The 18,552-nt window shown below is 39.6% G+C and overlaps 1 protein-coding gene across 29 annotated transcripts in view; it reads right to left on the reverse strand.

Annotated features, from left to right (window-relative positions):
* Positions 1-18,552, reverse strand: part of SYTL2 (synaptotagmin like 2) — a 121,222-nt gene that overhangs the window by 16,775 nt on the left and 85,895 nt on the right. For 6 of the 29 annotated variants that reach the window (XM_045815610.2, XM_045815604.2, XM_045815596.2 and 3 more), the window contains 5 exons: positions 10,349-14,248; positions 7,143-7,256; positions 4,901-4,954; positions 3,592-3,639; positions 554-648 (listed from right to left, as the gene is read on the reverse strand). In XM_045815610.2, coding sequence (XP_045671566.2) covers positions 554-648; positions 3,592-3,639; positions 4,901-4,954; positions 7,143-7,256; positions 10,349-14,248 — 4,211 coding nt within the window. The other 23 variants (XM_045815622.2, XM_045815618.2, XM_045815620.2 and 20 more) reach the window with 15 other exon arrangements.

Below are 18,552 nucleotides of genomic sequence, written 5' to 3' on the forward strand. Positions count from 1 at the left end.
CTGAGTGAGGTTACTCACCTCTCCCAGCGTTTCCTTATCTGTAATACCTGGTAATAATGATGGTGCCTGCCTTCCAGGCATGTTGGATGATTAAATGAGATAATATATGTCAACTGCCTACACCCAGTAGGTATCGTTAAAGTCTGCTGTGTCATTGTCACCTTACTATTTAACAAATGCTTTCAAGCTATTCATGCTACCTGGACAAAGCTTTCACAGATCATCTCTACTGGAAACTATAGAGTGGTTAGCTCATGCCAACATATTTCTGCCTGGATTTCTTATTTTGTACCCACTTTGAAACAAAAGTCACATTCCAAAAATCAATGCAACTTGACTTCACCACCAAAATGAGTTACTGTTTGAGTCGAATGAGACATGCCTTGCCTTGTTCCAGGATCAACAACACTACCTCTATTGATAGGAAAGGCAGGGGTCAGTCTTTGCTGACCTCTTTGGCCTCTGCCACCACTGAATACAAACACACCAACCTTGGCATAGCAAAGCCACCTATTTGGTTCCATTTTTCTGAAGTTACAGAAGACAAACTTGCCTCATCTTGGAGAAATGCTGGAACGGACTTGCTCATCCTTTTGAGTTTGTCAGGGTGGGAAAATGGATTATCAGGTTGTGAAGGCACTGTGGAAACTAAACGGCAGCATTTCCATTCAAAATTATCCTCACATTAACAGACAAACATAAAGCATAAGTTGAAAACACATTTTTCTTTCATCTATGAACGAGATATTTTTGCAAAAAGGTTAAAGGCACAGTAGTTCACATGCACGGGATCATATGCAACATGCAGTTTTCATAAATTATACAGAGAGAAATGGCAAGGAGTTGAACCAATGGAAAATAACAATTAAAGACTGTTAGTTTTTATTAATCTGGAGCTGGATTTGAACTATATTGAAACATACCGCCATTGTAAATTGGTGCTCACTTATCCTTCACATCAGAAATTTGAACCACAAGATGTGTGATTTATTGGTTCATCTCCTTGGGATGTATTTTTAAAACATGCTGCAGACTGAAAAACTATTTCATTGGACAGCAAGGATCTCTGTACACAACTCAATCATAATAGTGTCCTGGCTATTAAGTGTCTAAAGGAAGGGCTTGTTTGTTCAATGATTGTGGGGATTACTTCTCTGATAGTGTTTCTCACTCAGAATTATGAAAAACATGAGTTCAAACTAATTATTTTTTAAAGCAAATTATTTAGATACTTTTCTGATAGAAAGGTATCAGACACCTTATTTAGACACCTTTCAATACAGTAAGTATATGTGTGGAAGTCACAATGAGATGATGAATTCTATTCCTCATTTGTGTAACTCTAGTTAGAAACCTATTTCCTTCCTTACGAATTGGTGTCTAAGCTTTGGTGAAGCAGAGCTTGCATACTGAATGAGCTAATATGTTTCAAAGACCTTAGAACAGTGCCCTGGCACATAGTATCCTCTCTATAAGTATTTGCTAAAAAGTAAATATTATCTGATAATCTTTAAATTACCTTTTCGATGTGATACAAATATACTGACTACAAATACACCGGTTTTTACCGGTAAAAGAGATATCAGGAAAACAGATAAAAATAAAATTATATTTCCACATATAACTCAAAAAGCTCAAATTCAGCCCTAAGCATTAGCTAAATTCATCTTTAGTTAAAAGAAAATTAATGAAGGAAAACTGAAAATTGAACTATATATAATAAATATTTGCTTATTCACATAGTAGCTTTCATTTAGTCTTTGGCTCACAAAAGTATCAAAATACATTTACACTGACTCGCAAGATGACACCTGCTTTAATCACTACCCATTAAACAATAATGTGTATGTGGGTATATTTTGTGACTTACACCGCAGTAGTGTAAGGTTAGGTCCCATGAGGACACAGTAGAGCCTAATGAGTATGCAAAAACTTTTATCATAATACTGCTCCCTGTTATTTTCAAAATTTATATCTGCTACTCAAAGGTAGTCAGTTTTACATTTATTAAGCTTTAGTAATTTATGTTTTGATCATGTATTTCAATTTTGTTTTGTGGTAAGAATACATTCTTCACTAGAGTAAAGAAATAATCTCAGCCCATACATTAAGAGGCATCTTGGAAAATACCAGACAGAGAATTAATTCATCCAGAATTCAGCACGTGATTAGCCTATTTGACTTGACCGCACTAAGCTAGGTCATGAACAAAGACACAGACACATTGGCATATACGTCCATGTCTATGCTTTGTTTTCATTCCTCGGGCTAAATGTTGAACAAAACATAACAAGATGAAACAAGGGGACCAAACTTAAGCATCTGCCAGTTCAAAAGCACCTGGAGAAACCTCTTCACCCAACACCCCTGAGGGACAGAAGTCTTGGTTCCTCTGCAGCCGCTGGACAGAGAACATGCATCAGGGGCCAAAACCTGGATTGTCTTGTTGCCTAGGGACGTCTTAAGAATTGGTCAGGTCATGTGCTCAGCACCTTCATCTCCGGAAGGAGGACCTCATGAGCAAAGTTTCGGATTTCAGACTATATGTCACGGCCTTCTAGCGTCAGCACTTTGTTTCTCTATCAAATGGCTCCTTCATTTAGCCGCTCTTCTCGTTAAGACTTATTAGCACATCCAGACTATTGGGAAACTGTTAATAAAAATCTTGTGCACTCCTAAGGGCAGACATGTGTATCATTATCTTCATACCTCCAGCGCCTAGCGTTATGCAACTGGCTGAAACTGGGAAGCTAAGAAGACACACACGCTATCTGCATGCTTTGCTAGGCCCCACAAACACCTTTTTAACGTGCTACTTGTCCTCAAGACAGTAGTTGGAGTTAAGTACAGCAATCTTCAGATTGAACAGAAAAGAGTAAACAATCATTATCTTTGATTGGTGGTGGACATTAATTAGCGGATGGACATTAGCCACCACACATATACACTTATTTCTGAAGATTGAGATGTTCACTTGCTTTATATATTGAATATATACTGAGTCTAGTTTTGAACCTCAGAGCTTAAACTGTGGACATAATAAAATTAGCTTCCATCGGTATGTAGAGAGGCATATATATATATATATATACAACCATAATGCATACTAACTGTAAAAGTACGATACTTTCTTAGGTCCAAATAAACTATAAATTGTTTCATGCCTACAGTCTTGTGCAAAGGCCACAAGAGATCCAATACTCAAGACCATACTGCAACATAAAGCCAAGCGATAACAGAAGATGTCACCTTCATCCTAAGAAAAGACTCAAAGAGCAGAGAGACTTTCAGAAGTATAATACTCAGCAATAACATACATATATATTTATATATTGTACATATATATGTCTACATAAAAATTTGTAAAATATATAACCTCCTCCAGCGGAACCACGAATTAATCTTTCAGCACTGGCAGCAATAAAATGTTTTTAATAAAACCCTTGTCAGAATGAAATAGTTTTGTAAGCTGCAAGAGTTTAGTACCAATAATAAATACTGCGTGATTAATAGTGTTAGTTATTTCAGTATATTTAACACCATGTAAAGTGGCAACATTTAGTCATTTGTGAGAAAATTCCTGCTACTCACTTCCTGGTATACTTTCATTTGTATCTGGTTCCTGATCTGGTTTTTGATCTACTCAGAAGAGCAATATTGAGAATAAATAGCATTTTCCAAGAAGGATTAAAGAGACATGAAAGTAAAGCTCACATGTCAGTTTCACAATGGAGACTGCAGAATACAGCTGACAGGTTTTCAGCTTGCTTTTATGTGTTCCCCAGAGTGACTCTTCAGTAGCCCCTTTAGGGGTCTCCTAGTCAACTGAAAATCCAACATCCAGCATAGGAGACGTTCGGCATCTTTCTACTAAGTCACTGAGCCACACACAGCTTGGGAGATGGAAGGAGCACTGCACTAGGAGTAATGAAGCCAAGCTTCTAGTTGCCACCTCCCCCCCACCCCACTGACCAACTAGCTACAGGATCTTGGACAAGTCACCTCATTTCTCTGAGCTTTTCTTATCTGTAAATGAAAATGAAAATCCCTGCCCCGCCTACTTCCACGAAGTTGTAATCATTCAATGAGAAAGACAAAACTATGACACAAAAGTAAGGAATGACCTTTGAGGATTTCTGATGCTACATTTTATGGGGAAAGCTCAGTTAATATACATTTTTATTATTATAGTAAAGGCAATTTAGAAAACACAATTCCAGTGTACAAATATAAATTACATATTTGCATAAATGCTGAACTATAAAAATCAGACTCATTTCCATCCCTTCCCCCACCAAGGCACTATTACCCTGTACATTTTATCAGTGAACCACGTAGTACTCAATCCATTGACAAACTTCAATATCTTCTGGCTCCTTAACATTCAGAACCAGTTCATTTTACCTCAGTATATTTTTAGCTATTTAAATGAGCCAAGGCAGGATCCTGACTCTGGTTCTGGGACTCTTCCCTTTGAAGTTAAAGCTTTACCAGCTGTACCCAGAGAGATCCAAATGCTGAGACATGAGACAAATACACGACTAACTTAACCCAGGAACCCACCCGACGCTTCCTGCCCTCACAAGGAGTTCTGCAAGTCAGAGTAGCAAAAATCAGCTCATACCCATAGAAACACAATTTCCTATTTATAGAAACCCTTGCTTCCCAAGGGTCTCTGATGCGATCCTCACAACGGTATCACCAGCAGAAGCCTTGAGAATACAAACAGTTAGTATTAAATGCACTGAGTCAGAACCATTTTATAACAACTTAGGCACCATTCATCACATAGTGGCAAATGACGTTCTTCTATTTATCCAACAGCTGTGTCCCGATGACTGCCCAAACCGCCCCAGAACCTAATACACAGACAGACATGCAAATACATAAAGATATTTACCATCTTCAGCACTACGTACTAATTCTTCTGGCAGATTATCTACTTTTGCTTGATCTGTTCAGGAGAAATTAACAAATGGTTAACTCGGCTGACCCTTGGCGAGAGAGAACAATGAGACTGTCCCTGGAAGCCCCCGGAGTTGGAAGCAATTAGTCAAGATGCAGTGAGGGGTGCAACCAAGATGTCTTCCCCAAAATACTTTCTCTTTAGATTAGCTACTTGAACCAGTGCCATAGCGGGAGCTCCCATTTCAGCCCCGATGCAGCTTACATCAGCACACTGCTGCACACGGACTCCCCAGGGTTAGACGGTTAGCTAAGAGCAAGCAATCGGCCAGCAGCAGGAGAAAACACAGGGCGGCAACAGCCTCTCTATTCTTCTGGAAAGGGTAAGATGCTAGCCATGACTAACACCTTCTCAAACCCATGGTCATTAACAAATATTTCTGTGCATGCATCATCATTTGTGTATGCCTCTGGGAGCCTTGCTTGGGAAGTCAACTGAAGAGATGTAACTGGGGACCAGCTGCTAAGTGGAATCTTGGCAGGCTAGTGTGAGAGTGGGTATCGGTATTTGGAAGGGAGCGTGCAGGAATACCCGTCAGCTGATGGTGATTTTTTTTTTTAACCCTGTACATTCCTGAGTGCTTTAAAGCTGCACCATGGAAATAGCCCCATGCTTCACAGGCAAGAGGTTTGCCAAACTGGACAATTGTTGCTGAGTTTTTTGTTTTTTTTGTCTTTCTCCTCAGGACCTATCACCAAAATCAGTTGAACAATTTGGGCGGTCCAACAAAGGACTGGACTCGCTTTCTGTGGGAGCATTCAGGCGGATGTGGGGGGGTCGGCCACCTGTTGGGGAGGCTTTATAGGGAATTCCTGCATTGGGGGGGGTGTTTAAAATGGGTGACCTTCAAGGTCACTTCCAACCCTGAGATTCCAAGATCTCTGGTAGGGATAGAACTGTATTCCAAAATAGGAATACTGTCCTCAGAGCCCTGAAAATCTCTGATTTTTAGGGATTACTTAATGGAGTGGCTTTTCCCTTTTCCTTTTTAAGTTCTGGCTTTTTAGTCTCAATTGCAGATGCCTAAAGCATATTCTAAACATGACAATGTTCAACTCTCAAGCATATGAGTTTGGCAGTGGTTAACTTTCATTCAGTAGCTTTTCTCATGACCCTCTGTGCTCCCAGGGGTGCCTCTTAGCTTAAAAACAATTAAGAGCAAACCCCCTAGAAGTCAGGATTTCTAAGTCCACTTGTCTGGCCCACAAGTCTCTCTCTCCCTCTCTCTCTCTCTCTCTATATATATATCTTATATATATATATCTCATATATATACATTTATATATATACATTATATAATGTATATAATGTGTATATATACATTTATGTTAGTATATACATTTATATATAGTATATATACATTTATATGTATGTATACATATATGCATAACATAAAGCTAACATGTATATATATATATATATACATGTTAGCTTTATGTTAGTACTCAAGAAGTCCTTCACCAATTAAAGCAGCAGCTGGGGGAACAGTGTGCCTAACGTATTGCAGGTCAGGTAGTCTTTGGGCTTCTAGTTCCAGTATCCAAAAGAAATGTGTGAAAAGAAAGGATAAAAGAGAAAGGACAGTCCTTGAAGTTAGGGACCAACTCATCTCCATATCATGCCAAATTCATCAGACATCCAACACTGTCATATATACCATGGTCACTTCATAAATGCTCTCAATAGTCATCTGTTCAGATTCACAGCTCTGCAGCATGACACTAAACAAGGTACTTTACCTCTCTGAGCTTCATTTTCCTCATCTGTAAAATGGGAATAACCATCATCTCTCGCAGGGTTCCGTACGCCAGTTAGATGAAATGATGCATGTGAAATGCTTAGCCACATCTTGGCACACGGTGCTCAATAAATGTTAGCTATTCTTACTAGAACCGCCAGCTACTCCAATCTTTTAAAACTCACTGGACTTGAATAAACACTCAAACTGGGGTTCTTCAATTCAAGGAAACCTAGTGTTCTAGTAACCAAGCCTCATGCACTATTTTAAGAGTTCCAGCCACTTTAGGATGAGCTTCTTCCTCTCACTTTGGGAAGGTTACCGTCATCTGTTGACCACCACTTTAGGGGCTTCAGTGCACAACAGCATGCAGTGAGGCCACAGAAAAGCATATGAGCATTTTTAAGCTTAGACGGGGGGCATGGACAATGGGGCAACCTTTATTCTCACTTGGTGAATCTGATGAAATGTCTTCTAGACTTTTGGAAGGCATTTTCCTAGCAGCACTCCTTTCCAATGTTTTCAAGACAGGACTGGGTTCTTCTTCTGAACCTGTTACGAGATAAAATTGATGAACACTGCACAAGACAAAAAAGATCCAAAAATCCTAACTCTTAATAACCAATGGACATTGGTATCTGGTATCCTAGGTTGAGAGGAGGCATTATGTCAGAAGCCTCTATACTTTTATTTACTTAATGAAGCACTTCTCAGAAAAAAAGTAAAATCTCTCCACTCTTTGTAAGTCCTTTAAAAACCATTTTCCTTGTCAAGAAGTATTTGCAAGCATAAATCATAAAGGAACAAGATAACCACATAAATAGAAAAGTGATCTCTTAGTCGTCTACACCTCTATTTTCGGCACATGATTTGTTCTGTGCCAGACTTTGAATCTTTCCACTTCACTTATAGCTTTTGAAGACAACCACAAAGTGGTTTTAGGAGCATTAAAACAATTAGCTGAAAACCATAGAAGGCAGGATTCAGATGTTTAACATCTGTGTATAATCAGGTACACAGATGGGCGAATTCTCCAGATCAACGACTACAGGCTTTTGGGGATTCATGACCTAGCAAAATTGCCAGCAAAATGTTGGGAAATGACATGAAGTAGTCAATTTTTTATTTTATTAAGTCATTTTAAAGTGTGTGTGCACTTTATCATGTACTAATAACTTTACTTACTTTTTTTAAAAGGCATGTTAGGACCAAAAGAAAAAAGAAAAAGGGCATAACCTCAAAATAAGTGTTGTAAATTAAATATATCTAATGTTACAAAAAAATATCTCTAGACGGTTCTTAACTTATGTATTAGCTCTGGTCTGAATATGGTCATTCATCACTGCTGTATTATTAGTGCCTAGAACAGTGGCTGCAATAGGCACTACAAAAATGTTTGCTAGGGGCGCCTGGCTGGCTCAGCTGGTATAGCATGTGACTCTTGATCTCAGGGTCATGAGTTCAAGCCCCACATTGGGCATGGAGCCTACTCTAAAAAAAAAAAAAAAAAAAAAGAAAGAAAAGAAAAGTTTGCTAAATCAATGAATGATTCCATTAATGAGTCAATGAATTTGGGAAACACTTCTCTACACAATACATTCCTGAAATGCATCTCAGTTCTCCCCAATGTTAATACATATTCCAGAGCAAATGTATTCTAAGATGAATTACATTTGGGATGCTCTGTGTTCAAATTTAAAGGTTTCTTACTACAGATCTCCTTGGAGACTTTAATATGCAAATAATGTGCATTATTTCCCAGCATTTCCAAAAGTATTTGTCCATGGAGCCTTTTTTTTTTTTTAATTTTTAAGCAACATACTGAAGTATTGGTTGATTAAGAGCTCAGCCACAAGTCAAACATGTTAGGTTTGGGGCACCTGGGTGGTTCAGTCGGTTAAGCATCTGCCTTCAGCTCAGGTCATGATCCCAGGTGTCAAGGTCCCTGCTGGGTGGGGGGGGGGCGCTGCTACTCCCTCTCCCTCTGCCTCTCCCTTTGCCTCTGCTTCTGCCTCTCCCTCTCCCGCTCCCCCTGCCTGTGCTCTCCTGCTCACTTTCTGTCAAATAAATAAATAAAATTTAAACAAACATGTTAGGTTGCTCACCAAAATTGTGGTGCCACTGTAGACAGGTTCCTCCCTCCACCAGCCCACCCCCAGTCATTTGTTTAAAAACAAAAATTTAGGTTAGAGTATATAAAACTACAATTGTACCATTTTATACCTCTTATTGGCTTATAACTTTTAAATATCTTCTCTGGGCTCTGTCTGGGTGGTTATTTAATATTGATTATTTCATTTTTAGACAGGCTTTTTGCTGTTCAGGGGGTCATGCTGATACACTATAAACAAAGCTATATATATTAGGGCCAATAGTCTCCAGAGTAGGTAGAAATTTATAAGCTGTCCTACGGGTCAGTCGACCCTCCTCACTCACGGGGTAGTTTAGTAAACGTCTACTTTAGCAAGCTGAGCATGCTGATGTATATTCCTGTGTACGTCTGGTTTCAGAGACTGGTATTCCACTTTCCTTTTCTTACCAGCAACCTTTGTAACAGGGCCTTCAACTTGATTAATTAGGATTAAAGGTGGATCCTTTGGTCAGTTTTCAAGAAGAGGCCGCACAAGTTACTTGCAAAGGAAACCAAACCTCACGAGTCATCCACTCAGTAAAGCTTATTCATTCTCATCAATGCTGAGTGGAGCTAGAAAATGACAAATTTTCTAAACTGCTAGGAGGGTGACCGTACCAGCTGTTGTGCAACTGTGGTTAAAATGTCCTAGCCAGAGAGCATCCTTTATCATTTCATTGCTATACTCAGGTAGTTTCACATTCCTATTTGCTTCTGGGTTTCTCTGCTAAAATGCCCACGTTGATGATCATAGCAAACTGAGACAAGGCCTGTATCTCTCAGCCTGGCTAAAGCCAGTACCCCCAAGCCCACTTAGATGAATGTGGTAATTGATTAAGATCTTCATTCACTTAGCCAAGGCTGGAGCCAAAGAAATGCAGCAGGCCAGGCAATGCCCTCAGGTGGAATCAGGCAAAGTCATCTGACCAAAGTCATACACTAGAGAAGGGGAAGATTCTGCAGGTCATTGAAAACAAGAGGAAAAGAGTAGCAACAAAACACCACAGCAAAAGGTATCCGAGAGAAAGAAAGTTCCAGCCGTGCCCTCTTCCTGGTATATTCAGCCACTACTGTGGTAAAATATTCATCCTAAAAGGGAAATTTGTGGCAATTTGTGTGTGGCATTTCTTGCCACGAATCTTACTAGAGACTTCTGTGTGGATTGCCAATTAACAGGAGGAAAACTAGCTTGAATGTTTCAGAAGTACTTTCTAAACCCAAAAATTTATTTAAAAAATACTTTAAAACCTAACAACTCTATTGTTAGTGAGAATAAAGTCAGCTTCTGAAACACTGCTTCGTGGGTAAAATTGTCTCTATGTAACTCATTTGATTAAAGAATATAAAGGGAAATGTAGCTTTTTATTAAGAAAGCCTAGGTAGAACTGAAGTGATAAGAATTTACCACCATTTCCATGTGTCAAATTAATCCCAATTTTAAAAATTGTATCATCGTTTATATCAGCATTCCCTAACTCATTAACCAATAGGTTAAAAAATTCAGAATGCTCACTGGAAGTTTTTCTCCAGCTTTCTGCATTGGAACTCAAGTTTCCACCTGAAATATCAGAGTCAGAGAAACCTTCTTTTTCTTCAGTTTTCTCTATTCTCTTACATGGTGATGCCAGAATCAATTCGATGTTACTTGTTTCTGTAGGGTTTTCTGTGTTTGTCAGGAGAGAAATGGGTTGCCTATTTCTGGACACACTAATTGCTTTAGGAGCCTCTTCCAAGCCAGGCTCCTGAGAAGCCCCTTCTCGAACCCCTGCACCCTCACTTTCACTATCCCTGTCCTCTGTAGGGTTTCTAGTGTCAGTGATCCCTATTTTATGTTCCACATAGAACTGCGGTGTTCCAGGGATCTCAACCCCACTTTCAGAACCACAAAGATCTACTGATAAATCAGTCACAGCTTTGTCACCTCCCAACACTTCATCACACTGGTTCACTTGCGATTTGAAAACATTACTCGTAAGCTTCATTTCAGAGGCCTCTGAGGCTGTCGAGTCAAAATGGGGTACTGTCCTCAAGAAACTGGCCTGCTCTGACTGGGAAGTCTCCCTCTCAGGAGTTTCTTCTTTCACTGACACCTGGAGCTGGTAAGAAGGAGCCTCAGATGTTTCTCTAAAAAGTCTGTCAAAACCAATATTGAAAGCACTCTCAGTTATTGATGGAGCCTCAGACTTTTTTACTGTTTCTTTGATTTCCTCACGATGGAATTCAGAAGCAGCTTGCCTGGACACCTCAGCCGTACCTGTTAACTTTGATGGCGAAAGAGTCCCTGTATCACTTTCATATTTTGAGGAGGGGGTTTCAATTGCTTCCTTCAGTAGTTTCTCTAAGCCAGCACTGAATTCTAGGAACTCTGATTTAGGTTGAATAACTGTTTCCCTCACAATTTCTGCCACTTCCTGAGGTAACTCTTTGCCACACTGAGTAACAGCGGGATCACATGAGCAACAGGTTTGTTCTGATGGAGGTACTCGGGCAGCTAAATAAGATCCAAAGTTATGAGTTTTATCAGGGGCTACGTTGGAGGAATAAAAATCATTTCTGTCTGGAACTGTAGTGTCCATTGTAGCCCATGGTGGAGAATTTTGGGGGCTACCCGCTGCCTGTACTCCTTCAGGAAATTCTGCTTTTACTTCCCCAGGCACTACTTCCCTCCCAGCTGGATAACAAGCTTCTCTCAGTAGCTTTTGTAATACAGCATTTACATCATTCAAGGCAGGTTTAGGTGGAAGAATGACTTTTTCTACAGTCTCTGAAATTTCCCTTTGTGAAGATAATGCCTTATCCTGGGGAGCAAGATGAGCATCCCTGGAAGAAGGCATCTCTTGGGGAGAGTTGGCCACATCCCCAAAATAATCTTTTCTGTAAAGATGGGAAGGTTGACCCGATGGGTGAGCACCTTCTGCGGCCACCTGACATACGTCCTCCATGCTTAGTTGGCACTGACCACTTTCAGCTTTCTGGGAGACAGCTGTATTTACCAAAGTTTTGTTCCCCTTTGGAAAAAGAGCTACTATGTCTTTCTGATAGGCTGAGGTGCTATTCCATTCTATCCCTTTTTCATTAACTCTACCCTCTTCAGGTTCAGAGTTGATCCTAGTGGTCGCAGGTTTCAACACGATTGGCAAGGGACAGGATGAAGTTCCAGTTGCTTCCTTTAGGAGTTTATCGAGACTAGCAGTCAAGGTGTTCAGCTTAACCTTTGGAGGAGCTACTGTTTTGTCTACGTGCTCATTAATGGTCTCCTTATGTCCTTTGTCTTCTTCCTCAGTATCAGCAAAATCTGCGTCTTGAGGCCATGTTTTATTTCCAGAAATACCTGGTTCAGACATTTGTTTTTCATGAACTTTCCCACCAGAAGGATGCATGGCTAGTGATGAAGCTTCTGAAAGTAGCTTCTGTAAGTTGTCATTAAAAGTGTCTTTGTGGTCTTTAGACAAAACACTTGTTTTAACTATGGATTCTTGAATCTCTTGGTCTGAGTAATCCTTTTCCTCCTTGAACACTGGCGTAACAAACCATTTGGTATTCTTTTCCACATTTTCCTCTGATGACTCATTTCCTGGCAAATGATGAGTAGATTTTCTGGATGGTCCCAGTGGAAATGTGGTTTCATCTGGTAACACCTGGAGTGTGCACTTTGAATTTAATTTCTCTATTTCCTCACTTGCCAGAATTTCTTTTTTACCTGGAAGCGTCCCTATCTCATGGATAGTCTTTCCTGATGATACAATGTCACTGAATTCTTTGTGTTTCTGACTATTAAAAGACACCAAATATTTTTGGCTTACTGTGATAGTATTCTTCTCAACATTCTCTTGACGGTTTGGATTGGCTCCTGAGTCCCAAAACTTTCTCAAATGCTCAAATTGAGAGTGATTATAAACCTGTTCTGTATTGGATTCATCCATTCTTTGTTTTAGGGACGTAACTTTAAAGTTGGGATTTGATTCACCAATTAGAGATTTGTCTTTCTCCAAAGGAGTATGCGTTGCATTTCCAATATTTGAAGGATGTTGCCAAGCCGGTAAAGTAATGTCCTTTTTATAATGCCAACTCTCTGCCACAGGCAATCTTTTTATAGGCTCATTTATCTTATTCTGAAATGGAGGCACTTCACCTGGTTGGTTACCTGAAGGATAATTTTTGGATGAACCTGGTATCTGGGGCCTGTTCTCTTTAGGCTTATTTGAGGAACAAAAACTGGAGAGATGAGCTGTGTGGCCATTCTTATCTAGGACCACTTGTTTACTAGTGACTTGATTATATTCACTCTGGCCTGTAGATAAACTGTGCATGGACTTCACAGGCTGATATGCTTTAGCAGAAGGCTGCCCTTGACTGCATGATGATGTCGGTTCTTTATGAGTTAACTTAGCAGTGGCTTTTTCACCTTCCCAGAAAGATATTCTTTCACTTACTCTTTTGTATTTTTCTCTTTGCACTTGGTTTTTGGGAACCTCACCAGCTTCTTGTAATTGGACCTCAGGCTTCTTCCAAGATTTGTTTTTGGTAGCCCCATGTAGTGACTCAATATTATCTGGCTCTAAAGAAGCTTTCAGAAAGTATGTATCCCCTCCTTTGCTCTCTCTCTCTGCCTCCATGTTGTCTTTCAAAGTTGGTTCTTTGACAAGTGTTGAGTCAAAATTCACTTCTGAGTTTCCTCTATTTTTTCCATAAACATGAAGCTTAGGCTCTTCTTCACCTAAGCTGTCAACATCCCTAATATTGCATGGAATTTGGTCTTCTGCATCAGGTCCTTTGAGAGCACTGTAGGAATAGTTACTGATTGGGGGAAGTACCCGATTTCCTTCTCCTCGGTGTTTTGAACTTTGGCTATAGTCCATAGTTTTACTCCCTTGATTTTGGCCATAGATTTCACATGGTTGCAATATGCCTGGACTTTCCTTGCCTTGTTGGGACAAATTAATGGATTTGGGTTTGATATTCACATTATTTTGGCAAGTTCTAGAAGGCATTGTATTTCCCTCTCCCTGAAACGTTGAATCAGATTCCGCAGGCATCAATTTAACTTTGGTGGGTAATAGAGCCTTTGAGCCCTTTTCTTTCAGACTGGTGTCATCTCTCTCCAAGGCAGTAGCAGTCAGTGATTCTGAGTTTGTTTCTTCTTTCAGCTCTATTCCTTGGGGATGTTGGAGAGGTGACTTATTGTCTTCTGAATGAGAACTTCGATTAAACCAGTCTAGGACTTTAGATATGGAATCATCAGTTGTCTTCCTTATCTCAGTGTCAAATGGATCAGAGTGTGAGGACGTCCTAGCTTTTAGGGCCTTGAGAAGAGGGGGCTTACCTTGCTGACGGTCTCTAGAACTGTGATCTGGCACCTGAAATGGCTCAGGCTCAACACAAGACAGTCCATCTGCAACACAGAAATGTTTTTCTAAATAAGGAAAGAGAATGTTTAAAGAATTATTATTCAATCACTCACATTATCTTTTAAAGTGTCACTTTGTATTTATACTTTCCACACCACTAGCTGTTTCTATCAGCATTTTTCAGGGGCTGTAATACAAACCATCCTAATTAAGGTATTCTACCAGAGCTGCTCTGACAGTAAAGGAAGGTAAATGTAGACTCCTGAGGTATGGGGTATAGGCCCAATTGAGAAATTCCTTTGAAGTCTCTGATTTATTCTGAGAATTAATATGGGGGCGTCTGGCTGGCTTTGTCAGTAGAGCATGCAACTCTTGATCTCGGGGTCATGAGTTCAAGCCCCACATGGGGTGTAGAGATTACTTTTTAAAAAATTCATTTATGATGTACTATATGTTGGCTAACTGAACATAATGAAATTTTTTTTCAATTAAATAAAAAATTCCTGTGGATTTTGTATTCTGATCCATGTTACATTTTTTAAAAAGATTTATTTGAAAGAGAGCGAGCATAGGTGCGAGGAGTAACAGGGAGAGGGGCAGAGGGAAAGGGAGAGAGAATCCCAAGCAGACCCCCTGCTGAGTACGAAGCCCAACATGGAACTGGATCTCATGAGCCTGAGATCATGACCTCAGCAGAAACCAAGAGTTTGATGCTTAATCGACTGAGTCACCCAAGCGCCTGTGATCCATGTTACATTTTAAATATTACTTTTCTTCTACTCTCAAATCTATACATAAAACTTGACACTCAAGGAAAATACACCATGTTGATTTTATGACTGTGCCCATCCACAGGCATATCATAAACACTAGAGGGGGCTTATCCCAAGTTTGAGGAAGACAGACAAAGAGGAATTTCAGGAGTTGGGAAAACAACTTTCTGGAGCTCCCTCCAGAACATTAGAATGGTACAATGAGGATATTTGTATTCCCGGGCCTTCCTCCTGATAGATTAAACTAGAATCTCTGAAGAGGGGCCCAGGAAACTTTATGAACACCTAGCCCAGTGATTGTTCAGTATACTGGAGTTTGAGGACCATCATCTCAAGAGGCTCCTCTGTTATCCCCTATCTTAGTTCTACAGTTTGTGAGTTTCTAAGTCATTTCTGTGAGCCAAATAAATGAAACAAGACTGGTGCAGAATGTGATCTTCACCCGTTCCCTGATGTTGGCTGACCAATGGCTAAGAGGCTAGAGAAGGTTATTTAAGCTCTAAGCTATCAAGAAAGCAGAGAGGATCCTCTCTGAGCCTTAATCAAAGGGCACATGGAACACTTAGATAAGGGAGCTCAGGCACTCTTCCCTTCAGTTAAGACCCAAGTGTTTCACTAGAAGCTGGTTCTTTGAAAGAATTAATAAGATTGATAAACCACTGGCCAGACTTATCCAAAAGAAATGAGAAAGGTCCCAAATCAATAAAATTATGAATGAAAGGGGAGAGATCACAACTAACACCAAGGAAATAGAAGCAATTATTAGAAATTATTATCAACAACTATATGCCAATAAATTAAGCAACCTGGAAGAAATGGATGCCTTCCTGGAAACCTATAAACTACTAAGACTGAAACAGAAAGAAATTGACCACCTGAATAGACCAATAACCAGTAACGAGATTGAAGCAGTGATCAAAAACCTCCCAAAAAACAAGAGTCCAGGGCCTGATGGATTCCCTGGGGAATTCTATCAAACATTCAAAGAAAAAAAAAAAAACCTATTCTCCTGAAGCTGTCTCAAAAAACAGAAACAGAAGGAAAACTTCCAAACTTATTCTATGAGGCCAGCATTACCTCGATCTCAAAACCAGGCAAAGACCCCATCAAAAAGGAGAATTACAGATTGATATCCCTGATGAATATGAACGCTAAAATTCTCAACAAGATCCTAGCTAATAGGATCCAACAGGACATTAAAAGGATTATCCGTCATGACCAGGTGGGATTTGTCTCTGGGATGCAAGGGTGGTTCAACATTCACAAATCAATCAGTGTGATAGAACACATTAATAAGAGAAGAGACAAGAACCATATGGTCCTCTCAATTGATACAGAAAAAGCATTTGACAAAATACAGCATCCTTTTCTGATTAAAACTTCAGAGTGTAGGGATAGAGAGTACATTCCTCAATTTCATAAAAACCATCTATGAAAAGCCCACAGCATATATCATTCTCAATGGGGAAAAGCTGAGAGCCTTTCCCTTAAGATCAGAAACACAACAAGGATGCCCACTCTCACCACTATTGTTCAACATAGTACTACAAGTCCAAGCAACAGCAATCAGACAACAAAAAGAAATAAAATGTATTCAAATTGGCAAAGAAGAAGTCAAACGCTCTCTCTTCACAGATGACATGATACTTTATGTGGGAAACCCAAAAGACTCCACCTCCAAATTACTAAAACTCATACAGCAATTCAGTAATGTGTCAGGATACAAAATCAATGCACAGAAATCAGTTACTTTCCTATACACTAACAATGTAACTGTAGAAAGAGAAATTAGGTAATTGATTCCATTTACAATAGCACCAAAAACTATAAGATGCTGTGGAATAAACCTAACCAAAGAGGTAAAGGATCTATACTCAAGAAACTACAGAACACTTATGAAGGAAATTGAAGAAGACACAAAAAGATGGAAAAATATTCAATGCTCATGGATCGGAAAATAAGCACTGTTAAAATATCTATGCTACCCAGAACAATCTATATTTTCAATGCCATTCCGATCAAAATACAAATGCCATTCTTCAAAGTGCTGGAACAAACAATCCTAAAATTTGTATGGAACCAGAAAAGACCCCGAATCATCAAAGAAATGTTGAAAAAGAAAAACAAAGCTGGGGGCATCACATTGCCTGATTTCAAGCTATAGTACAAAGCTGTGATCACCAAGACAGCATGGTACTGGCACAAAATCAGACACATAGATCAATAGAACAGAATAGAAAGCCCAGATATGGACCCTCAACTCTGTGGTCAACTAATCTTTGACAAAACAGGAACAAATATTCAATGGAAAAAAGACAGTCTCTTCAATAGATGGTGCTGGGGAAATTGGATAGCTAAATACAGAAGAATGAAACTCAACCATTCTCTTACACCATACACAAAGATAACTTTAAATGGATGAAAGGCCTTAATGTGAGACAGGAATCTATCAAAGTCATAGAGGAGAACATAGGTAATAACCTCTTCAACATCGGCCACAGCAAATTCTTTGAAGATACGTGTCCAAAGGCAAGGGAAACAAAAGCAAAAATGAACTTTTGGGACTTCATCAAGATAAAAAGCTTCTGCACAGCAAAGGAAACAGTCAACAAAACAAAGAGGAAACCCATGAAATGGGAGAAGATATTTGCAAATAACACTACAGATAAAGGGCTGGTGTCCAAGATCTATAAAGAACTTCTCAAACTCAACACCCAAAAAACAAATAATCAAGTCAAAAAATGGGGAGAAGACATGAACAGATACTTCTCCAAAGAAGACATACGAATGGCTAACAGACACATGAAAAACTGTCCTATATCATTAGCCATCAGGGAAATTCAAATCGAAACCACACTGAGATACCACCTTACACCAGTTAGAATGGCAAAAATTGACAAGGCAAGAAACAACAAATGTTGGAGAGGATGTGGAGAAAGGGGAACCTGGAAGAAGGGAACCTCTTACATCATTGGTGGGAATGCAAGTTGGTACAGCCACTTTGGAAAACAGTGTGGAGGTTCTTCAAAAAGTTAAAAATAGAGCTACCCTATGACCCAGCAATTGCACTACTGGGTATTTACCCCAAAGATACAGATGTAGTGAAAAGAAGGGCCATATGCACCCCAGTGTTCATACCAGCACTGTCCACAATAGCCAAACTGTGGAAGGAGCCAAGATGCCCTTCACCAGATGAATGAATAAAGAAGATGTGGTTCATATATACAACGGAATATTACTCAGCCATCGGAAAGGACGATTACCCAGCATTTGCATCAACATGGATAGGACTGGAGAAGATTACACTAAGTGAAATAAGTCAAGCAGAGAAAAACAATTATCATATGGTTTCACTTAGATGTGGAACATAAGGAATAACATGGAGGACATTAGGAAAAGGAAAGGAAAAATGAAGGGGCGGAATCAGAGGGGGAGATGAACCATGAGAGACTATGGACTCCAGGAAACAATCTGAGGGTTTTAGAGGGAATTTAGGGGGAATGGGTTAGCCCAGTGATGGGTATTAAGGAGGGCACGTGTTGTGATGAGCACTGAGTGTTATACGCAAACAATGAATCATGGAACACTACATCAAA

This window comes from Ursus americanus, chromosome 16, assembly GCF_024610735.1.
Source record: "Ursus americanus isolate L20-20 chromosome 16, mUrsAme1.1.p, whole genome shotgun sequence".
In the NCBI taxonomy this organism is placed as follows: Eukaryota; Metazoa; Chordata; class Mammalia; order Carnivora; family Ursidae; genus Ursus; species Ursus americanus.